Source organism: Bufo gargarizans, chromosome 1 (genome assembly GCF_014858855.1).
Source record: "Bufo gargarizans isolate SCDJY-AF-19 chromosome 1, ASM1485885v1, whole genome shotgun sequence".
In the NCBI taxonomy this organism is placed as follows: Eukaryota; Metazoa; Chordata; class Amphibia; order Anura; family Bufonidae; genus Bufo; species Bufo gargarizans.
Genome location: NC_058080.1, coordinates 69,879,502 through 69,905,212, shown reverse-complemented (window position 1 = coordinate 69,905,212; position 25,711 = coordinate 69,879,502). Strand labels below are relative to the sequence as shown.

Sequence of the window (25,711 nt, the reverse complement as noted above, 5' to 3'; positions counted from 1 at the left end):
CACTCCCTTAGCAGTGTCATTATACAGCTTGGGCTTGAAGTCCTACACATACAACATGCTGCAGAGTCTTCCAGCAGGCAGACATGTCACTCAGGGCAGCTCTTGTATTCACTCCCTCTGCAGAGCAGGGGGAGGGGCAGAGATTGTTTTTATTGCATGTAAACAAAGGGCCAGAAAAACATCTGGAAAATTAGGAAATATATATATTTTTTTGCATAAAAATTGCTTAGCTCAGTTTTATATCAGATTTTCAGTGCTATATAATTTTTTTTCATAACTCGGACAACCCCTTTAAGTGGCCCCAACACAGTATGATTCCCCCTTAAGTGCCCCCTCACAAAGTGATGTTGCTGTATTTTTACCCACTGACTTTGAATTGGTCCATCAGAATTCCATTATCCATTTTGATGGGCAGTGTCCAAATATATTCCAACTGTCAAAATGCACCTTTTTAAACTTTTTTTTTTATTCCCAGGACTTCCAAAAGGGCTGAATTGCACAACCAGACACTCACCAAAAACATATATGAAACACATAGGATCACTGGCAGCAAGCAAGACACTAATGCCTCTTTCACACGGGCGTCATATTTTTGGTCCGGATAAGAGGCGGGTGGATTTTTCTGCGCGAGTGCGAAACATTGTAATGCGTTTTGCACTCGCGTGAGAAAAATCGCGCATGTTTGGTACCCAAACCCGAACTTCTTCACAGAAGTTCGGGCTTGGGATTGATGTTCTGAGGATTGTATTATTTTCCCTTATAACATGGTTATAAGGGAAAATAATAGCATTCTGGATACAGAATGCATAGTAAAATAGTGCTGAAGGAATGATGGACCATGTGATTGGAGCATGTGATCTGACGTCACCACAGGTCATTTAGCCCACAGCTAGTAAAGAAGAGACCGGGAACTACGCGATCAAGAGGACAAGGTGAGTTAATTATTTATTTTTTTAACCCCTCCAGCACTATTATACTATGCATTCTGTATTCAGAATGCTATTATTTTCATGGTTATAAGGGAAAATAATACAGTGAATAGACTGTCACCTAGAAACCATGCGTGAAAATCGCACTGCATCCGCACTTGCTTGCGGATGCTTGCGAGTTTCACGCAACCCCATTCATTTCTATGGGGCCTGCGTTAAGTGAAAAACGCAGAATATAGAACATGCTGCGATTTTCATGCAACGCATAAGTGATGCGTGAAAATCACCGCTCATGTGAACAGCCCCATAGAAATTAATGGGTCCGGATTCAGTGCGGGTGCAATGCGTTCAACTCACGCATCGCATCCGCGCGGAATACTCGCCCGTGTGAAAGGGGCCTAAAACAGACTCACTGTTGAATGATAGGAAGCAAATGATGAGGGACAGGGAAGGAGGAAATAATGCAGCCATGGAGTAGATGACAGATTTATGCCATACAGATAGGTAGTTGATGTATGGCAGAGAGAGAGAGAGAGAAATTGTGAACTTAACTTATCTGAATTCAAGTCAGCAAATTAGCCTAGAAAATACAATGGTACAGCGAAAGACCAAACTGAAACACAGAAAGAAGGATCATGGAACTACAGATCCCTGAATAAACAGACAACTACACATCCAAGAGTACAGAATAAGGTTCAGAATAAATGGAGCACATACCCAATAACCTATATGCCCAGAATTGAGTAAGACCTAGCTATATATGTAAAAAAAAGTCTCAACAATCAGCAACTCCACTCTAATCAAACAGGCAAAAACTAGGCGACGACCAAAGCCAGATTCAGGTGCAAGTTAGTAACTAAGAACATGATGCAACAGAGAGAATTTGTTGGCGCTGTATAAGCAACCAAAAACGATGCGTACAGAGGTGACTGTACATGAAATAAAGATGATTAGTGGGTAATAAATATAATCATACATAAAGTGGTTAATAAGATGATACCACTTGTTGGGTAGCTTCTTCGGCAGAGCGTATGGGGGTATGCTGCATTGATGTTTTCCGTCTAGGTTCTACCTTTTGTTGTTAAGAAAGGTCAAGGTCTGTACTTTGTGCTGTGAGGTTTCTTTTCTGGGGCAGAGGTATTGATCGAAATCATAAAACCACAATCCCAGCCTTAGAATTCAGATAACACACTGTGAGGCAGAGAATGAATCATTGGATTTGCAAGTTAAGGATGCTGTTTATTTCTTTGGAGAAGAATGTCCTTCATTGTTACTGATGCAGAAGATGGTGGTGCTCCTGAAAAACACCCGCTAATGATGTAGTGACCTTTATTGTAGCTCTTTCATTTACATGTGTAACATATGCTCATCTGATTGACCACGTAATGATTAATGGTTGTGGCAAGTATCGTGCCCTGGCGACAAAGGTTACATACTACATAAAAGAGAACACGCTGATGAACAGATCTTTTTCAAACTTTTTATATGAGTATAAATAAAATCATGCATCCGATTTACTGGAAAAACCAAGACAGAATTACATTCCGCAGCAGCTATTTGTCTACAATAGATCTCACTTTAAAGGGAACCTGTCACCGGGATTTTGTGTATAGAGCTGAGGACATGGGTCGCTAGATGGCCGCTGGCACATCCGCAATACCCAGTCCCCATAGCTCTGTGTGCTTTTATTGTGTAAAAAAAAAGATTTGATAGATATGCAAATTAGGGCTTGTTCACACAAACGTATTTTGCGTATTTTCTGTTTTTCGCATACGGTCCGTATATGGAACTATTCATTTCAATGGGTCCGCAAATATGCGGACAGCACTCTGTGTGCTGTCCGCATCCGTTGTTCTGTTCCGTGGCCCCGCAAAAATGATGAGTCCTGTCCTATTCTTGTCCGTTTTGCGGACAAGAATAGGCATTTCTATAATGGGCCTCCTGTTCCGTTCCGCAAATTGTGGAAGGCACAAGGGCGGCATCCGTTTTTTGCGAATCTGCAATTTGCAGACCGCCGAAAACAGCACGGTCGTGTGAACAAGCCCTTAACCTGAGATGAGTCCTGTCCCTGACATGAGTCCAGCGTGAAGGAGCCCAGCACCACCCCCCATCCTCCGAATCTCCTCCTTGCTCCCCGACGTCACAAAGCTAGAGCGCCGTAATCTCGCGATGCGCGAGCTAGCGCATGCGCAGTTCGTTCCCTGAGGCTCATGCCACACAGGGAAGGAACACTATGCCGACACTGCACATGCGCTAGCTCGCGCATCGCCAGATTGCGACGCTCTAGCTTTGTGACGTCGGGGAGCAAGGAGGAGATTCGGAGGATGCGGGGCGGTGCTTGCTCCTTCACGCTGGACTCATCTCACGGACAGGACTCATCTAAGGTTAATTTGCATATGTAGCAAATCGTTTTTTTACACAATAAAAGCACACAGAGCTATGGGGACTGGGTATTGCAAATGTGCTAGCGGCCATCTAGCGACCCATGTCCTCAGCTCTATACACAAAATCCAGGTGACAGGTTCCCTTTAAGCACTTTTCCATTAATTGTTGCAAAACTTCAACTTTCAGCATGCTCTGCCAGCTAAGGAGCCACTGATTGAGATCACAGCGTAGAGCTGGTGAGGCGAAAACCACTTTGACTGCCATTTGTAGCACCTGAATGCAGACTAAGGCTACTTTCACACTAGCGTTTTTGGCGTATCCGTCGTGGATCTGCAAAAACGCTTCCGTTACAATAATACATCCACATGCATCCGTCATAAACGGATCCGGTGGTATTATGTCTTATATAGCCATGATCCGTTTTCTATCGTCCCAGATTGTGTCAGAGAAAACGCATCCATCCCCATTGACTTACATTGTGTGCCAGGACTGATCCGTTTGGCTCCGCTTCGTGGAGACTGATTGGAGGCAAACTGATGCGTTCTGAGCGGATCCTTTTCCATTCAGAATGCATTAGGGCAAAACTGTTCCGTTTTGGACCGCCTGTGAGAGCCCTGAACGGAGCTCACAAACGGAAAGCCAAAACGCGAGTGTGACAGTAGCCTTAGAGCCTCTGATCTGATGTGCAGCACTCTTTTTTCTCCATTAAAATAATGGCCACAGTAGATACTCCAGCAACCAGCCAGGAAACGAGGAAACACTTGTTTGTGGTTGATCTTTTAAGTGGGTTTAAAATTCACAGTTTGTTGGCAACACATCTCCTCCTACAAACAGGGATGCACTGCAGGCAATAATGAAACATTAATGTGTCCGAACAATCCCATGACTTGCTATTTCAGAGAGAGAGATGTAATATGCTGCTTTGGGTTTTGGGGCACTATATACAGTATGCATTGTCTGGAGGTACTCTATTCTACTCTAAGGAGAGCACCTAGTATGCATAATATGTGTGCAGTGTTTTGGTGGCCAGGCAACACCCCTCTGGGTTTCTGGGAAAGATATTCAAATATATATTTTTTCCTAGAAACCCAGAGAGGTGTTTCCTGGCCTGGAATACTCTGCACACATACTACGCATAATAGGCATTCTCCATAATGAGAAAGAGTAACGCCAGACAACGCATATACTGTATATTACCCAAACACCCAGAGTAGCATACTAGGCTCTCTCAAGTAGATCCTCTCAAGCTTTTTTATAAGTTGGGTAGGGACTATTGGTGGACAGCCATTTTTTGGTCTCTCTAGAGGTGTCGTATTCAAGTCAGAGCTGCGGCTGGGCCACTCAAGGACATTCACATAGTTGTCCCTAAGCTACTCTGTTAGCTGTGTGCTTAGGGGCATTGTATTGTTGGAAGGTAAACCTTCGGCCCAGTCTGAGCCCCAGAGCACTCTGGATTAAGTTTTCATTAAGAATATCTCTGTACTTTGTTCCATTCAGCCACTGAAAAACACCCGCACATCATGATGCTGCCACCACCATGCTACACTGTAGGGATGGTATTGGGCAGGTGATGAGCAGTGCCTGGTTTCCTCCACACATCATGCTTAAACTTCAAGTTTAATCTTGGTTTCATCAGACCAGAGAATCTTCTTTCCCACAGTCTGAGAGTCCTTTTGGTCCTTTTTTTTTTTTGCAAACGTTCACGTATCTTTTACGGAGGAGAGCTTCAGTGATAGTTGATCTTCTGGAAGTTTCTCCCATCTGCACACAGGATCTTTAGAACTCAGCCAGAGTGACAAGTGGGTTCTTGGCCACCTCTTACTTAGTTTAGTGTGGACAAAGGAAAAGTAATGGGTGTTCCAAACGTGTTCCATCTAAGAACTATGGAGGCCACTGTGCTCTTGGGAACTTTTAGTGCAGCAGAAATTATTGGTACTCTTTTCCAGATTTGTGCCTCCACACAATCCTGTCTCTGAGCTCTACAGGCAGTTCTTTCCTCCTCATGGCTTGGTCTTTGCTCTGTTATGCATTGTCAGCTGTAAGACCTTTTGTAGACAGGGCTGTGTCTTTCCAAATCATGTCCAACCAACCGAATGTACCACACGTTGTCCAATCAACGTGTAGAAACATTCCAAAGATGATCAAGAGAAATGGGAGGACCCAGAGCTAAATTTAAAGTTTCATAGCAAAGGGTCTGAATGCTTATGTCCAAGAGAAAATTTACAGTAGTTTTCTGTTTTCACATTCTCATTATGGGGTACAGAGTGCAGATTAATGGGGGGACACTTGATTTTTTTTTTACATTTTAGCACCGCAACATAAAATGTGACACGAGTGAAAGGGTATGAAGACTATGCGAATGCATTTTAGATGCACCGTTAGGCTATGTTCACATGGTGGATTTTGCCACGTTTTCCATACAAAAATCCATGCAGAATCTGCTCTCAGTCCTCTTCCAATTGGTTTTAGTGCAAAATGTACAACATGTTCGTTCTTAGGGTCCATTCACACATCCGCAGAATGGGTCCGCAATTTGCAGAACAGGTGTGGATTCCATTCAGGAATGGATGCGGACAGCACACAGTGTGCTGTCCGCATCCGAATTTCCGGAGCGCACCGCTGATCTTCCGGTCCGCGGCTCCGGAAAAAAATAGAACATGTCCTATTCTTGTCCGGACAAGAATAGGCATTTCTATGGGGGTGCCGGCCGGGAGTATTGCGGACCTACAAATTGCGGATCCGCAATACACTACGGACGTGTGAATGGACCCTTAGTGTGGATTCCACATGGAAATTCCTATTGAAATCAATAGGAAACCTAAAAACACATCATGGTTTCCAAGGTTTTTGCAGTTTCTGGTGCATTATATTTTATGGCGTTCCAGATGTTGCATGGAAGTCTATGGAAAATGTCAAATGCAGGATTACAGGCTTTTTGTAGTGGTGTTTTTAACATCAAGATGTACCATTGGCATTTTTTTTTTTTTAAATCGCAGGATTCCCAGGGTCCAGTATTTTTTTCCTCCCTTTTTCTAGCTTAAAAAAAATGCATGTGCATTTTGTTGTTTTTTGATGGTGTTTTTGCACTGTGGTTTTTATTACCACTGTTTTATTCCCAAACAGCACTATAGAGAAAGTGACAACACAGGGGGCACATACTTTCCTCTATAAAAGGCTAGTCAGGCAGAAAACACCAATAAATGCCAGGTGCTAAAACACACCATATGGGCAAAAGTATCTCAAAAACATCTAAAAATGCTACAAAAACCACCAATCAAAACAGAAGCAAAAGTGTTTTTTACATTTGCCTATAACAGATATATATAAAATGTGAATATACCATTCATGTGCTCGACAGTGATTTTCTCTAAACGTCTCCCCAGAATGTGCTGTCTGGATGCCTGAACCCTTTGTCATGGAAGTGACAGTTTTTTTCCTGTAACTGCGACTGCTGTCAAATTATATGATCCTTATCAGGCAGGTCTGAATAGCAGCGCGGTGATTACACATCATGATAGCAAATCAGAGTGCAATTCTACAGTATACAGCTGCTCCATCCACTGGCCTGTGTGAAGGCTGATGGAGATAGAGGAAAAACAGGTTACATCAATGCGCCTTCCAGAAATGTGGTTAACTATCGCACCTCCAGTGCACAGCAGACAGACGAGAAAACGCCAGTGTTATCATTCAGCCCTATTTATTCCAAGATACAAGAATGGCATGATGATAAGAAAGGTTTATATAACCCTATGCAACAGCTATTAAAGGGCTTATCTCAAAAATAAAAAATCTGACATCATATAGTACATACATGACATTGTCTTTCTAACAAAGCTAGAACCAGCCCTGCACCTCACATGGATCCAGAGATCTCCCCATTCATTGCTCCAATGGGTCTGCTAGATGTATTTTAAGCAGACAGTTAAGGGGCATGTCACTTCTCAGTAGGCATGTCCTTTCTGCTGCAGTCCTCTGCCTATCTTTTCTCAGGGGGTGTGTATTTTCGGCTGCAGCTCTCTCCCAATCAAAGCTTAGAGGATGTGTCCTTCCTGCAGAAGCCCGCTCCCTGTAACTGTCACAGCTTCCAACAGAAGATAGGACTGGGGATAGTTGCAGGATGGAACTGAGCATGTGCGTCCACCCAGGGGTGGACACAGACAGCAGAGGGCCCCTGTGCAAGGAATGAACCTGAGCCTCCCCAAACCCAACATACAAATATAAATATATACATGCAAATAAAAAAAACATCTTGTGAATATGGGCCAATATGTTTACAATATGTATATATATTTTTTTCATACTAGGATACGCCTCTAACTCCGCCTAGAGCATAACTGTACACAACTTCCTTGGTCGGGGCATGCGCACTGTGATGCCCATTGCTGGCACGGCATCGCAGTAGCTTATGCGCATGCCCCGGCCAAGGAAGTCATCGCGCAGACGCGGGATCTCGCTGAGGGGGGAGAGAAAACAGATGGGCGGGCAGAGGAAGAGGCTGGGCGGGGATAAGAGCCGAAGAGGCAGAGCTGCCTGGGCTCCAACGCGGTGGACGCCGCCCTGGGCACTTGCGAGCCCTCATTTACATATGCATCAAAGTTCGTTTTTGGCAGTTTTAAAAGTCCACAAAAGCATATAAAGGTACCGTTTTAATCATCTGTGTTGCGGCTACAGCGCTATGGGAACTGTTAAAAGGGGTAAATGTGCTGACAGACTCCCTTTAATGCCCCCACATAGTAATTATTCCCCCTTTGTACCTGCACATAGTAGTAATGCCCACACTGCACATCGTAACTATGTCCAGATGTGCCCCCTTCACGGTAGTTATGCCCAGAGATGCCCACTTCACAGCAGTTATGCCCAGATCTGTGCCCATTTCACTGTAGTTATGCCCAGATATGTGCCCCCTTCACAGTAGCTATGGCAAGATATGTGCCCCCTTCACAGTAGTTATGCCAAAATATGTGCCCCCTTCATAGAAACATAGAAACATAGAATGTGTCGGCAGATAAGAACCATTTGGCCCATCTAGTCTGCCCAATATATCTGAATCCTATGAATAACCCCGGCCCTATCTTATATGAAGGATGGCCTTATGCCTATCCCATGCATGCTTAAACTCCTTCACTGTATTTGCAGCTACCACTTCTGCAGGAAGGCTATTCCATGCATCCACTACCCTCTCAGTAAAGTAATATTTCCTTATATTACTTTTAAACCTTTGCCCCTCTAATTTAAAACTGTGTCCTCTTGTGGTAGTTTTTCTTCTTTTAAATATGCTCTCTTCCTTTACCGAGTTGATTCCCTTTATGTATTTAAAAGTTTCTATCATATCCCCTCGGTCTCTTCTTTCTTCCAAGCTATACATATTAAGGTCTTTTAACCTTTCCTGGTAAGTTTTATCCTGCAATCCATGTACTAGTTTAGTAGCTCTTCTCTGAACTCTCTCTAGAGTATCTATATCCTTCTGGAGATATGGCCTCCAGTACTGCGCACAATACTCCAAGTGAGGTCTCACTAGTGATCTGTACAGCGGCATAAGCACTTCACTCTTTCTACTGCTTATACCTCTCCCTATACATCCAAGCATTCTGCTTGCATTTCGTGCTGCTTTATTACATTGTCTTCCCACCTTTAAGTCTTCTGAAATAATTACTCCTAAATCCCTTTCCTCAGATACTGAGGTCAGGACTGTGTCGAATATTCTATATTCTACCCTTGGGTTTTTACGCCCCAGGTGCATTATCTTGCACTTATCCACATTAAATTTCAGTTGCCAGAGTTCTGACCTTCACAGTAGTTATGGCCAGATATGTGCCCCCTTCACAGTAGTTCTGCCCAAATATGTGCCCCCTTCACTGTAGTTATGTCCAGATATGTGCCCCCTTCACAATACTTATGTCCAGTTATGTGCCCGCATTGCTGAGAAAAATGATGTTTTATTATATGCAAATGGGGGTGTTACAATTACTCCTAGAGGCTCTGCTCTCTCTGTAACGCCCTCTGCACTTTAACATGGCCAGTTGTGATGACATTTCACTGGCAGGCCCTGTTAAAGTAGACAGGGAGCAGCAGTTGCTATGAAACTCTAGGTGTAATGGCAACGCCCCCGTTGCTCCTACAGGCTCATTTGCATAAATTAAAACATCATTTTTCTCAGCAATGTGGGCACATAGGAACATGGGACCAACATGGGACATGGGACCTAGTGCCTGCAGCCTATTAGAGGAACAGGGAAGGGAGACGCCTCTCCCTTCCGTGCCCGCCGCAGCACTACAATCTGCATTGCTGTCTTGAGGACGGCGATACAGATGACTATGGAGATGAGCGCTTCCACAAGCGCTCATCTCCCTGTGCCCTGCCGCCCCCCCCCCAAGTCACCAGTGGCCAGAGGGGCTCAAGAAACAGCTGCCTTGGGCCCCTCAGGAGCAACTGGGCCCGAGGAAGCTGCCCCTTTTGCCCCGCGTTAAAGACGGCCCTGGCCCCAACCCCTGACCTCCACCCCAAGGTCACCAGCTTACCCTGGAAGAGGAGGGGAGGGAAAAAAATAATAAAATTTTTTTTTTAAACACCTTAGCTGGCACTGGGAAGGGCCCCCCTCCCTCTCTGAACCAGCTGCACAGGCAATATGTCCGTCCCTGTGTCCACCTCAGCTAGGTGGAGAAATAAAGGAAAGAATGAAACAGCAGGTGGCGCTATACAGATACATTTTATTTAATAACTCAGTGGCTTTGCTAAAAAAAATTTTACATGCAATTACAAAAGTATTCAGATCCAGGTGCTGGTTTGAAAACTGTAGAATATTTTTCGTGGGAAAACCCCTTAAAGTTGCCTATACAACTCCTGAAAAAAGGCATTCAATTTGTAAATATAAGCATCAATGATACAGTACACACCCAAAATAAATGGAAAAGACATGAGGAGAATATATTAACAGTGGCATTTTTAATTTATTAAGTGCAGCACATCTCTTAAAGAAGCACTTAAATTGTATATTTATAATCTTCTTAACAATGACTCTATTTGTGAATTATAACCTCCCTTCTGATCCTCAGCTATGCCATGTGACCAACACTCTGATCTCCAACTGACACAGGACAGGAAGTCAGTTACTTCTCTATTCTTTCCTATGAAACTGACGTTTAGGCTCCCATAGGAGAAACTGGCTTTCTGTCCACACATAAGATGTTGCATTATTTAGACAGTGATAGTGGAGGCAACATGACACAGCTGAGGATCAGAAGGGAGGTTATACCTTACAAGTACAGTCACATGACACAGCTGAGGATCAGAAGGGAGGTTATAACTCACAAATACAGTAACTGGTAAGAAGAGTTCCTTCACTACAGTTTCCATCTTGTACCTTTCTAACAGGTCAGAGAATAAAAAGATGTGTGGGACTGCTTCTTTAATAATGTTTGTGCATCTTGGGGAAGTTTGTGTACTAAATCCAGAAATCTACACCTCACAGGAAAGATAGGCCTCTTTCACACGGGCGTGCGATTTTGCCTTCGAGTGGGGTAAGTTTTGTATGCGATTGCATTGCGTACTTCAGTTTCTGCACGAGTGCAATGCATTTTGCACGCGCATGAGAAAAAACTGAGTTTGGTACACAGACCCGAACCCGGACTTCTTCGCAGAAGTTCGGGTTTGGGTTAGGTATTCTGTAGATTTTAATATTTTCTCTTACAACATGGTTATAAGAGACAATAATAGCATTCTTAATACAGAATGCATAGTAAATTAGGGATAGAAAGAAGACGAGCAGGGCTGCGCGAACAAGTGAATGAGTTTAATTTATATTTTTTTTTTTAACCCCTCCATCCCTAATTTACTAAGCATTCTGTATTAAGAATGCTATTATTTTCCCTTATAACCATGTTATAAGGGAAAATTATAATGATGGGGTCCCCATCCCGATCGTCACCTAGAAACCATGCGTGAAAATCGCACTGCATCCACACTTGCTTGCGGATGCTTGCGATTTTCACGCAGCCCCGTTCACTTCTATGGGGCCTGCGTTGCGTGAAAAACGCACACTATAGAGCATGCTGCGATTTTCATGCAACGCACAAGTGATGCGTGAAAATCACCGCTCATGTGAACAGCCGGATTCAGTGCGGGTGCAATGCGTTCAACTCACACATTGCATCCACGTGGAAAACTCGCCCGTGTAAAAGGGGCCATATAGATTTCTGGTGTAATTTATGCTAGTTTTACATCACATGATGCCAAGCAGAATACAGTCACTTGTATTTTTGGGATTTTAAGTGGTATATTATTAATACATAAACTTTATATTTTAAGCTCCAGAAGTTTTCCAATCGTTCATGGAGGTGGGGCCCGGATACTCATACCCAGTAGATTGGTGGTCATTAGGGATTACAGCCTATGAACTGCTCAGAGGTTGGGTAAGTGGATCTATAATATTAATTATTCAGAAAATGTGCTAAATGTATGTAACCTATGTCCCTTTGCATTTTCTGTATACCTCCTGCCATAACAGAAGCCAGAAGCACTAGTGCAATGAATTAATTACTATTCACAAAGTTAATGCAATATTTGAGTTAAATGTTGGGATTTTATATATACGTGGACTTAATGACACAGTATGGACAACAAATGGTTAACATCTTGGCAAATAGTGTTAGGTTGTCAGAGAATGGACCAGGTCCACCCCCTGACTAGTTAGTGTGTAGGGAGTCTAGTCTGAGCAGTGCAAGGGAGAAGACGGGTGTGTTGTAGCTCCTGCACAGGTAGGTCCTAGTTCAGAGAACCCTAATCTCTGAGCCCACAATTGCTGTGGAGGTAACCTTGCTACTAAAGTGCCCCAGAAAACCGAGAGACCAGACATCTAGGAAGGTCTAGAACTCACAGGGCCGTGCAAGCTTCACACAGCAAGGTACTGTGCTCGTTTATGGGAGAAAGGCTTTGCTGCTGTGGAAGGACTATTTCTGAGCAACCTCCATACTTTTAGATGGATTGGTCACCCATTTCAAAATTTCTGCACCCCTCAGTCTGAGAACAGCAAAAGGACTTAACAAGAACCTTATTGCATTCCTGTGATTCTTCTGAGAGAAACTTCAAACATCTTAGTTGCTGTCCATCATTATTGCACTGTAATATGCTGTGGAACTGTACCTCGTTGCCATTTGTACTACGACCCCTATCATTCACTTATAAAAAAGTCTCACATTACTATTACAACTGACTGGCCTGATCATTGCCTCCACTATCTATCAGTCCTGCCTCGCCCCCAGTAAATCATCTAACATCAAGAGCAACACCAGGCATGAACCCCAATACCAGGATGTACCCTAAGGAAAGTAAGGTTGTGCCCTCCAGTCACTGCACGGTCCTAGGGAGCCAAACAACTACTCCTATCCTCCACTCACTCGTCCTGCAGAACCTACCCAAGCAGGAGTTACCAGTGATTTCAACATCCATTCCATCCATTCTGTTGTTCTCCTCAGATGTTCCTACAGAAATAGGCATGCATGCTCAGCCGATCCGAGCTTGTATGCTTATGGGAAAGTTGGGGTACACAGTTATGTGAATGAGTCACATTTAGCCTCCTGTCCACTACGCCCTCTGCTTGCTTAAATCGGCATCAGCCCCCCCAAGCCCATTGAGTCCTGACGCGTCCAATCTCGTCCAGCGAGTACTAGTTTTTCTACATTACTTCACTTCCTTGAATGCAAAACACCAGAGTGAGCTCTGTGCAGACTCTGAAGCAGTAGAGAAGGCTGAAGATTTGAGCTCAGCAAAGTGCAGAATTGTGAATTCAGCTGTGGCTAAATATAAGCAACACAAGATAAGTAAACCAAAGTACAGTAGGTTCTACCTTTTGGTGCAGATTAGTATGTAGACTATGCAGTGTATAAACTACAGTACTACTACTACATATCAATAAAGTCTATGAAGAATGTATCAGAAAATAAATGTATACAATCTATGCAATTCGGTTTTAATTGCCTCGTGTATAAATGGATTGAATGGACTTCTCATTTCTGTTCTAGAGGCCTTATGAAATTCATTCGACTACTCCAATAGATGACATTCTCAACATGTTCAAGATAGAAAGAGTGCGTTATTCTTCCACATGGTGTAAAAACATGGTGGCGCTACTTAAAAAGGTAAGATTTCACTTATCTTGGTGTTGCCTCGTTACTGCACGATGGATCTGAAGTACAAAATACCAATAAACTTCTAAGTTTCCATATACACCTGTTTTATTTCTCATTAATGCGATTATCTAGTCAACCAATTACATGGCAGTTGCTTCAATGCATGTAGGGTTGTGGTCCTGGTCAAGACAATCTCCTGAACTCCAAACTGAATGTCAGAATGGGAAAGAAAGGTGATTTGAGCAATTTTGAGCGTGGCATGGTTGTTGGTGCCAGACGGGCCGGTCTGAGTATCTCACAATCTGCTCAGTTACTGGGATTTTCACGCACAACCATTTCTAGGGTTTACAAAGAATGGTGTGAAAAGGGAAAAACATCCAGTATGCGGCAGTCCTGTGGGCGAAAATGCCTTGTTGATGCTAGAGGTCAGAGGAGAATGTGCCGACTGATTCAAGCTGATAGAAGAGCAACGTTGACTGAAATAACCACTCGTTACAACCGAGGTATGCAGCAAAGCATTTGTGAAACCACAACACGCACAACCTTGAGGCGGATGGGCTACAACAGCAGAAGACCCCACCGGGTACCCCTCATCTCCACTACAAATAGGAAAAAGAGGCTACAATTTGCACAAGCTCACCAAAATTGGACTGTTGAAGACTGGAAAAATGTTGCTTGATCTGAGGAGTCTCGATTTCTGTTGAGACATTCAAATGGTAGAGTCCGAATTTGGCGTAAACAGAATGAGAACATGTATCCATCATGCCTTGTTACCACTGTGCAGGCTGGTGGTGGTGGTGTAATGGTGTGGGGGATGCTTTCTGGGCACACTTTAGACCCCTTAGTGCCAATTGGCCATCGTCTAAATGCCACAGGCTACCTGAGCATTGTTTCTGACCATGTCCATCCCTTCATGACCACCATGTACCCATCCTCTGATGGCTACTTCCAGCAGGATAATGCACCATGTCACAAAGCTCGAATCATTTCAAATTGGTTTCTTGAACATGACAATGAGTTCACTGTACTAAAATGGCCCCACAGTCACCAGATCTCAACCCAATAGAGAATCTTTGGGATGTGGTGGACCGGGAGCTTTGTGCCCTGGATTTGCATCCCTCAAATCTCCATCAACTGCAAGTTGCTATCCTATCAATATGGGCCAACATTTCTAAAGAATGCTATCAGCACCTTGTTGAATCAATGCCACGTAGAATTAAGGCAATTCTGAAGGCAAAAGGGGGTCCAACACCGTATTAGTATGGTGTTCCTAATAATTCTTTAGGTGAGTGTATAAGAGTTGTTCCACTCTGGCAACTGTTGGTCCTGGGACTCCATTTATAGGGATGGAACAGTTTATGATGTCACTGCCTGTCACACTCATAGCTGTGACATCACTACTCATTTTGAGACCTTAAAGGGGTTGTCCAGCCATGGAAATGATTTAGAAAACAGGTTATAAAGTGAGAAAATAACAAAGAAATCATTTTCACCTTACCGATCCTGTCTCAATGCTTTCTGAGTCCCCAGGTGGTCACTACTTCCCTCTCGATACAGACATATGATGCTTGGGGCTAGGGCTGCAATATTTTAGTAATTGAGTATTCTACCGATTATTTTTAAAATTAATAGAGTACTCTAATAAGAAAAAAAGAATTAATAGACTGTTTTCCTTTATAAAAACTCATCAGATCCCCTGCCGTCATTCCCCAACAACCTTCGTTCCCTCCTATGTGATCAGCCCAAGTGCATCAGCAGTTCCCCCCAGTGCCATCAGCTCCGTTCCCCTAGTGCCTTCAGCACTCCCCCACCCCAGTGCCATCAGCTTGCCCCCCTAAGTGCCATCAGTTTGCCCCCCTAAGAGCCAGTTCGAGTGATGAACCAGGCGGCAGCGGTTCACAGTGCCCTGGACAGCAGGAGGTAATTCATCCAGCCATAGAGCATGACTTGGTGACATATATTACAGAGAAGAAGTGGTGACCCCCCCCCCCGACATGTGTCAGTCTTTACTGTAGTTCCTGCATTCTGTTCATGAAGGCACTCTCTCTCTCTCACAATCCGCCTGTGATGAGGACTTCACCCCTGAGCACTGATTTATGGGGGGCTCCCTATAGTAGTTTCCATTCCTATTATTGCTGAGCCTGCAGCTCACACTCCGCTGTTTATTACATACGCCCGCTCCATGCTGACTGTGCCCTTCTCCAGACTCTTCAGCTTCTTGCTAATCGTCCCATTGACTGCGGAGTGTTAGTGCCGTTCGTTCGCAATCCCGCCGCCCAGTCAGGATGCTTTTATTAGGTTGTCTGTCCGGGCTCTGGAAACCCTGAGCTCAGCAGTAATGAAGCTTGCATGTGCGCATCGCCTGCAGTCCCCGGCCGACCAGATCCTCCTTGCCTGCACCATGTCACCCCAGATCTCTGCAGTGTGCTCACGGCGACGTCCTCACTCCTACTTTGCTGTTTCTTGCAGTGAAGTTGTGGACATGGAGTCTTCTTTCCTGTAGGGGCGCTGCTCCACAACTCCTCCGTCTTCCACAACTGCCTCCCTGAAATCACACAGCATCGGGCAGTGGCGTCGCTGGGGGGGGGTCAGAGGGGGCCACGGCCCCCCCCCACATCACGCTGTGCCCCCTCAACTAAATTGCCCCCCCCAAACTGAGCGGCTGCAGCCGGGCACAACAGGGAGATGAGCGCGTCCATTGCGCTCATCTCCATAGTTATCTGCCTGTGCTGCGGCAGGGGAGGGAGAGGCGTGTCCCTTCCCCTTCCTCTGATAGGCTGCAGGCACTAGGCCGGCAGCCTATCAGAGGCCAGCACAGCCGGCGCGATTTTGCGCCGCCTGAGCCATACAGCGCGGGACACAGGCCGGAAGAGGCCTGCATCGCATCACTAACATGGAGGTAAGTATACGTTGTTCTTTTCACAATAGTTTTACAGGCACATGATGGGGGGGCTTATTACTGGCACATGATGGGGGGGCTTATTACTGGCACATGATGGGGGGCTTATTAGTGGCACATGATGGGAGGCTTATTACAGGCACATTAGAGGGCTCTTGTTACTGGCATATGATGGGGGGCTTATTACAGGCACATTAGGGGGCTCTTGTTACTGGCACATGATGGGGGGCTTATTACTGGCACATGATGGGGGCTTATCACTGGCATATGATGGGGGGGTTTATTACTGGCATATGATGGGGGGCTTATTACTGGCACATGATGGGGGGTTTATTACTGGCACATGATGGGGGGTTTATTACTGGCACATGATGGGGGGTTTATTACTGGCACATGATGGGGGCTTATTACTGGCACATGATGGGGGACTTATTACTGGCACATGATGGGGGGCTTATTACTGGCACATGATGGGGGGCTTATTACTGGCACATGATGGGGGGCTTATTACTGGCACATGATGGGGGGCTTATTACTGGCACATATGGGGGCTTATTACTGGCACATATGGGGGACTTATTACTGGCACACATGGGGGGGTTATTACTGGCACATGATGGGGGGCTTATTACTGGCACATGATGGGGGGCTTATTACTGGCACATGATGGGGGGATTATTACGGGCACATGATGGGGGATTATTACTGGCACATGATGGGGGCTCTTATTACTGGCACATTAAATGGGGCTCTTATTACAGGCACGTAATGGGGGGCTGGGCTCTTATTGCTGTCACGTTATTGGGGCACTTATTACTGGCACGTTATTGGGGGCACTTATTACTGGCACATTATTGGTGGGCACTATAGGGGCATCTATTGAGGCCACAAAGAAGGGGTATTTTATATGGGGGGCTCTGTACAGTAGCATTTTATACTGGGACACATTATGGTGGGTACTATGGGGAAGGGGGGAGAGGAGTACTATGGAGTCATCTACGGGGGCACTAAGAAGGGGAATTTTATACTTGCAAATTATGGGGGACACTAAGGGCATCTACTGGGGTACGATATATGGGGCATTTTATACTTGTACATTATGGTGGGCACTAGGAGGAAGGGGGAGAGGAGCACTATGGGGGCATTTACTAGGGGCACTATATAGGGGTATTTTATACTGGCACATTATGGGGACATTAGCTCAACTGGAGGCATTACAAGGGGCTATTTTTTGCATTGTCACATTATAAGGAGAATTATTTCTACTGGGGGGGGCATTATAGTGGGCTTTATTACTCCCCCATGGTATGACCCCCTAGTAACAGCACCAGCCAAAGTGTTAAAGCCAAGTAATTGTAAGTTTTCATGTGAAATATGTTTGTTATACACATATAGCATAGACCGTGCCCTGCAATATACAGTATACCTCTACACTGTGCCACACAATATACAGTATACCTCTACACTGTGCCACACAATATACAGTATACCGCTACACTGTGCCACACAATATACAGTATACTGCTACACTGTGCCACACAATATACAGTATACCTCTACACTGTGTAGTCTGTTCTATAAGCACCCTTGTTCTGTGGCGGTGGACAGAAAATAATCTGGAAGTGCCCCTTCCGAGACCAGGCTCTGGATCCGCCACTGGTCTGGACCGCTCACAGGAGTGTACATTTCTTCTAAACTGTAATCCGTATCCTCTGACCTGCAGAAATCAGCACTTGCTCGGTAACAACTAACAGGCAGTGCCTGTAGGCTGTAGCCTGGCCCTGTTACTGAAGCTAGCCGAGTGGTGTAAGGTTAAGGTACTATGGATTAAAGTTTAGAAATGTCAAATGTACACTCCTGTGAGAGGCGGGGAGGAGGATCTGTGGATGACACTGTTATAGGGAGGGGGATCTGTGGATGACACTGTTATAGGGAGGGGGATCTGTGGATGACACTGTTATAGGGAGGGGGATCTGTGGATGACACTGTTATAGGGAGGGGGATCTGTGGATGACACTGTTATAGGGAGGGGGATCTGTGGATGACACTGTTATAGGGAGGGGGATCTGTGGATGACACTGTTATGGAGGGGGAAATGGGGATGACACTGTCATGGGGTGGATCTGTGGATGACACATATAGCATAAGATGCTATATACGGTATGTGTCATCCACAGATCCCCCCCCCCCCCCCCCCATAGCAGGATATGGATTACAGTTTACAAAATGTCAAATGTACACTCCTGTGAGAGGCGGGGAGGGGGTCTGTCGATGACACTGTTATAGGGGGGGGATCTGTGGATGACATTGTTATAGGGAGGAGGATCTGTGGATGACACTGTTATAGGGAAGGGGATCTGTGGATGACACTGTTATAGGGAGGGGGATCTGTAGATGACACTGTTATAGGGAGGGGGATCTGTGGATGACACTGTTATAGGGAGGGGGATCTGTGGATGACACTGTTATGGAGGGGGAAATGGGGATGACACTGTCATGGGGTGGATCTGTGGATGACACATATAGCATAAGATGCTATATACGGTATGTGTCATCCACAGATCCCCCCCATAGCAGTGTCATCCACAGATCCCCCTCCCTATAAAAGTGTCATCCACAGGCAACTAGGACATGTTGAAATCTGAGTGATTGTTTTTTTTGTTTTTTTAAAACCACAGACAGCAGGACTTTTCTTCCCTGTTGCGGTTTTAGGTATTGGGTAAAGTATCGCAGCATTTCTAACTTGTGTAAATGTATCGTTGTTATAGCTGCCCCCCCCTACTTTTGTCTTGGCCTCCAGTGTGCCCCCCCAACATTTAAAAAGCTAGAGACGCCACTGGCATCGGTTCATAGTGCATGCATACGTGCACTATGTCCTGACGATGTGTCAGGATACAGTGCAGCGCGCGGGTCAGCAGGTGACCACGGAGCGGTAAGTAATAGCAAGCGCTTCACTCCGGCTACATGGTCACATGACACAAATAAATCCTTGATGAAAAAAATTTGCATCTAGCATTTTTTTGTGTCGAATTACTCGATTCAATCGAGTAATCATTTCAGCCCTACTTGGGGCCAGTCACTGGCTGTAGCAGGTCACATGGAGTTCACATGTCCATGTATAAAGGGAGCAGGAAGTAGATACCGACGAAGCACTGGAGAAGTCCCATAATCGGGGGGGATTGGTGAGGTCAGATGTTTTCTAAGTATTTCAGGTAATGTTACTGTCACCAGACCTGTGACATGACTTGACCTGTTTCCCTATTAGGGATTGACTTGCCTATGTCCCTGACACTCACCCGAATGACACTACTCATGATGTTAGCCTCTGAGACATGGACAGTGGTTGTATTTGTGAGAGAATCTCTTTAGGCTCTAGCATGGAGGTTTTGACTACTCAGTACTTTTATTTATATCTTCTTTTGCATCAATAAAATCCAAAACATGAGGGACGCCTAGCCCAACATAATCCTAACCTCTTCCCCCGCCACCTGAAATTTCGGGGGACTCTGCCCCCTTACTCATTCATAAGAGAGTTGTGAAGCTATAGTGGACTTGTCGATTGTTAGTGTGGTATTTTTTAGTTTTCACTACTGACTCCACCAGTTCACCAGTCTCCCTCACTCCACTAGTCAAAACATCCTGATTGAATTCAGTTATATAAACTATTTCTGCCACCACCAGGGGGAGCTCACTGTATATGGCTTTATTTTAGAGATTAAGAGTTGTATGACTGCCTATACAAAGAGCTCCCCCTAATGGTGACCATAAGAAATCAGAAATTTATCATGCAAGTTTCTGGTTGTGTGATGGGAAACAGGGGATTTAGATTAGATACATTTTATTAATTTCCTACCTTAAATAGGTTGTACAAAGTATTGAAGTTATCCCTAATTCATCGCCTTAAACAACCTCCATTAACCCGTGCATCATCCCATACCATCAAGAATAGTAGATATTAAACAGGATTACGAAAGATTACAAAATGGCCATAAATATATGGACAAGCCATAAACACATAGGGACAGATTTATCATGACTCTGACAGCTCACTCCACTTTCACATATGGCTAAAGTCAGTTTTAGCCAAGTCAGATTTATGATCGGCCCTTTAAGACTGTAATAAATGTGGTTTGACGGTAGCAGTTTATCCGTCAGTAAGCAGCTTTACAAAAGTCGCACATCTTTACGAAAAAGTTGCACGTTTTATGAAAAAGTCGCATGTTCTATTAAAAAGTCTCATAAGATAAGCATGGTCCTCACTGGAGTGAAATTGCGACTTTTTTGCGACTTTTTCGCGACTTTTTAAATAGTCCCAATAGTAAATCTGTCTAGAGATTCATTTACATAAGATCCGAATTTCAGTAAAAATTTGATTAACTGCAAAGCTTAGTGATAATGAATCGATTTTCCCTGAAATGGCGGTAAAATTAAAACAATTATTCAAGATTCTGCATCAAATCTCATGAACGGTGACGTATGATGCCACCACGCCGGCCGACATGATGACGTCATCATTCGTCACGCGAGATTTCGCACTGAATCTTCAAGCAAGATGGCCACGGCGGCCTCTTCGCGCTCAAATGGAAGAGGTAAGTATGATTTTTTATTTATTTTTACCGCCATTTCAGGGAAAATCGATTCATTATCACAAAGCTTTGTGGCTAATCAAATTTTTCCTGAAATTCGGATCGAACTCCTCCGCGGCGGCATCTTTGCGATCAAATGGATGAGGTAAGTGCAATATATATATTTTTTTTAATTTGCAAACACTAAAATGCTTTAATATGGATCTGAGATGCTGCGATCAGCATCTGAGGGATTCAATGAAAGGGGGGGGGGGGGCGCAATTGCCATTTCCTGTGATTGCACCCGCTATTTACAAAGAATTATGAAGTAATTAATCACAAAGCAAATTTTTGGGTAAAATCCGTCAAAGCAGCCGAATCGAATTTTAGAGAACTTCACTCATCTCTAAAAGCCATATATACATGGACAATAGGGGTAATTTTATCATCTCCACTGCGGACACCAAAACATTTCTGGAATCCCCTCACTTAAAAAAAACTTTCAACATTTCATAGATATATCAAAGCTTGTGTTCAAAGCTGAACCTGTACCCTATATCTTACTGCTCCGGACGCCAATAAATCACTGCCCCGTGACAAGTAGCTTGCAGCACGCCCCTTCCACCTCACTGTAGATTATTCTAAACCAATCGTATATAAAATAAAGCCTACAGGTATGATTTATATTTCACCAGCATTACAGTATACAGGGACAATGTACCGTCAGAGGGAGACGAGGATATGCTGCTGGGTGACCTCACTGTACTTAACGTTCATGTGGGGGTTTTGCATCCATGCTAATTCTGTCAGTCACATCATGTTAAATCAGGTCCAACAAGTAGGTCTTCTGCATAAAGACCGATGGTGAGGAGCCGGCTGATCCCTCATGATGGTAATAGTGTTGACAGTTTAGATGCTGTTTTTCCTGCAGTATGCCCTTGAAAATACCTTATGTTTGGAAACTGCTACTTCAGACCACACTTCTGTGAACACAGAGGAGAAAATGTTCTCTGATTACACAGCAGACGCTAAGCACAGTTGACACATAACTTCTCAGAGCTACTCGTCCGAGAGTTATCGGCAAAGCTATTGTGACAATATGGAAAAGATTTTCTAATGTGTAGGAAAGTATCCATGATACAGCAGAGAGCGGACATCACTACCGATAGCAGAAACATGGAGATGGGGCCAATACTGGGAACCAATGTTCTTATGAACATGTAAAAGGGCCATGATTAGAAGGAGTACACATAGAATTAAAGGGGCTGTCCCAAGAACAATATTCTACCTTTTTCAAATCAGCACCTGGATCTGAATACTTTTTTCATTGCATGTAGTTACAAATGCATTATAGCCACTGAGGTATTCAATAAAATGTATCTCCATAACACCACCTGCTGTTGGCTCTTTTACTTATTTCTCTGTCCACCTCAGTAACATCACTGAGGTGGTCGCACATGCTCAGTTCCATCCTTGAACTGCCACCAGCTGGATCTACTGTTAAAAGATGTGACAGTTACAGAGAAAAAGTTGCAGCACAAAGGACTCAGAAAGAATATGCCACCTTAGAACCCCCCCTCTTTCCCCCGAGCTATGATAGGGAGAGAGCGGCAGCAGAAAAGGCACACCCCCTGGGCTGTGATAGGGAGAGAGCTGGAGCAGAAAGGAAACACTCCCTCCCATGAGCTGCCAGCCTGAAATAAATGTAGCATAGTAATTAGAGTTATGAATGGGGAGATCTCTGGATCCATGTGAGGTGCAGGGCTGGTTCTAGCTTTGTTAGAAATAGACTGTCATGTATTATATGATGTCTCATGTTCATTTTTTACATTAAGCATGGGATAACCCCTTTAAATGTTTAAAACGTTCAGGGTCTGATGATACGTGAGATAAATGCTGCTCATAATTCTGATGTTCACTGGCCCATAATCATGGTGGTTGGTAAAGGGCCCATGACCTGTAATCCCTAGAGCAGTGGTGGCGAACCGTTAAGAGAACAAGTGCCCAAAGTGCAAGCCAAAACCTACTTATTTATTGCAAAGTGCCAACACTGCAATTTTACCTGAATACTACAGTCCAATATAGTATATCTTTCATGTACTTTATCTTTTAGCTATAATAACCTGCCTACATTCAGTGTGCTGCTTGTGCTGTTCATAGTGCGCAGATGAATGGCAGGAAAAGTCTTAGGCATATTGGTACACCATAGACTTTTTCCAGGGCGTGGGTGCCCACAGAGAGGGCTCTGAGTGCCACCTCTGGCATCCGTGCCATAGTTTCGCCAATAGTGCCCTAGAGGATGAAAAAATATTGAGATTCCTCACTGGTTGATAACTTTAATGGCTAACTGAAAAGATGAGGACAACATTGCAAGCTTTCGAGGCTACTTGGGCCTCTTCATCAGGCCTCTCTTAATACAGTATCTGAAAATTCATATATTTATACACCAAAGTACATAAGAACAATGATGTAGATGAGACAAGTGATGTAAAGCAGATCAATATTAGAGGAGGAGAAAACAAACTCCCTGTTGTAACAGTAAATTGTTGGAGCAATTATACATTAGGATTATAGATAAGAAGTGTGAAAGTTTTATTGTCCTCTAATTGATATCCAGTCCATGAATGTGATGAACCCAAATTGTCTGATAAGAAACATTCATTCCTGATCTGAGTGTGTCAAAGTTTGTTATAAACTTGTGTTCCCAGACTCTCCTGTCCTTCTGAGATTTGACATTTTTGGCTGCAAAAGTGATTCGGTCCAGGCAAATCTTTCCTTTCTTCTTTTATTGTGGGGCCATGAGAGCTCTTTCTTGTTCTACGTTTTGACCAGTTTTGCCAACAGAGACCCCCAGTAGGACATTTGGTGCATACAATCAAATAGACCACATTTGATGTGCAGGTGAACATACCTGGGATCTTTTAGTTCTGATCAGTATTGGGGACCTGTACCCTGTCAGTGATCATTATGGACCGGTCTTACATTTGGTCTGTTTGCAGGGGAAGTTCCTGTTGTTTTTGGAGAGCTCAGTGAGCTTCTGACAATGATATTTTTGAGATTAGGAGGCTGTCTATAGCTTAGGAGTGGGAGTTCTGGAGATCTGGATTTCAACCATTTGGACACCCTCAATTGGACATAACCCCCATCTAGATAGATATATAGAATCCTTCAGACAGATGGCTAAATCTACCATCATGGATACAGACCAGAGCCATCTATTAGTGCCCAGGAAAGGAGGGCCATACAATCTTTGAAAAACAATAAAGAAATCATTAAACCAGCAGATAAAGCAGGTGCTATAGTCATAATGAACATATCTGGCTACATAACAGAAGCAAACAGGCAACTGACAGACACATTGTCATGGAACCATGAACCAGACGTACAACAAGAGATGAGTGGAAATAAGAAGGCTTTATTGCAAATCAAGCTGTAAGCAAAAATCCAAGCGGATGGCTAAACCGAAGCAGGGTCTTGCGTAGACAGGGGTCAGGAACTAGAAGGGTAGTCAGACGAAGCCAGGATCAGGAACCAACGGGGTAGTCAGACGAGGCCAGGATCAGGAACCAGAAGCAGCAGCAGTCTTAGAAGCATGTGAACACAGGAGGACCAAGCAAGGAACTGAAGCCACAGACCTCCTATATATATGAGCTAGGCATCCAGCTCCTCCCAGTGGGAAGGAGAAGCCGCAGGGTGGGAGGCTACAAGAAACCCAGAAACCATAATGGCCGCCAGCACATGTCAAACGAAGGAGAACAGTAAGAAGGTAAGACCATGACAGTACCTCCCCCTCAAGGGCCCCTCCTCCGCGGAGTAAGGAACGGTTTCTGAGGGAAGCGTGCGTGGAAGGCTCGGAGCAAAGCAGGAGCATGGACATCTGCGGAGGGAACCCAGGAACGCTCCTCTGGACCATAACCACGCCAATGGACCAAAAACTGCAACCGACCGCGGACCAGGCGTGAGTCCAGGATATTGCTCACCTCATATTCCTCACGATTGCCCACTTGGACCGGACGGGGCCGAGGAACCGAGGAAGTGAAACGATTACACACCAATGGCTTCAACAGGGAGACATGAAACACGTTGGAGATCCGCATGCCAGGAGGAAGAACAAGGGCATAGGCTACCGGGTTTACCCTGCGAAGCACTCGGAAGGGACCAACAAAGCGAGGCGCCAGCTTGGGAGTGGGCACTCGAAGGTTGAGGTTGCGGGTGGACAACCATACACGGTCTCCGACCTGGTAGGAAGGAGCGGGCGCTCGTCTGCGATCAGCCTGGAGTCTCTGGCGCTGCGCAGAGACCTCAAGGGACCTCTGGATCTGTACCCAAGAAGCACGTAGGACGGAAAGGTGATCCTCCACAGCCGGAATATCCTGGGGAGAGAATACCTCCGGTAACACGGCAGGTTGGAACCCATAATTGGCCATGAAGGGAGACGTCCCAGAGGAAGAGTTCACCGCCGTGTTCCTGGCAAACTCAGCCCAAGGCAGGAGGTCAACCCAATTGTCTTGGTGATCGGAGACATAGCAACGAAGGAATTGCTCCAAGGCCTGATTGGATCGTTCTGCGGCCCCATTGGACTGAGGGTGGTAGGCCGAGGAGAAAGAGAGATGAATCCCCAACTGGGAGCAAAAGGCGCGCCAGAACCTGGACACAAACTGACTCCCACGATCCGACACAATCTCCTTGGGCAAACCGTGCAACCGGAAGACCTCCCTGGCAAAAATCGTGGCCAACTCTTGTGCAGAGGGTAACTTCTTGAGAGGAACACAGTGCACATTTTGGAAAACCGATCCACAATCATGAGAA

The 25,711-nt window shown here is 44.8% G+C and overlaps 1 protein-coding gene across 1 annotated transcript in view; it reads left to right on the top strand.

The window, feature by feature from the left end:
• Nucleotides 1-25,711, top strand: part of STK32B (serine/threonine kinase 32B) — a 282,862-nt gene that overhangs the window by 138,827 nt on the left and 118,324 nt on the right. Inside the window, exons 5-6 of the mRNA XM_044282748.1 lie at nt 11,619-11,722; nt 13,331-13,447. Of these exons, the coding sequence (XP_044138683.1) occupies nt 11,619-11,722; nt 13,331-13,447 (221 nt within the window). The remainder of the gene's footprint in view (nt 1-11,618; nt 11,723-13,330; nt 13,448-25,711) is intronic.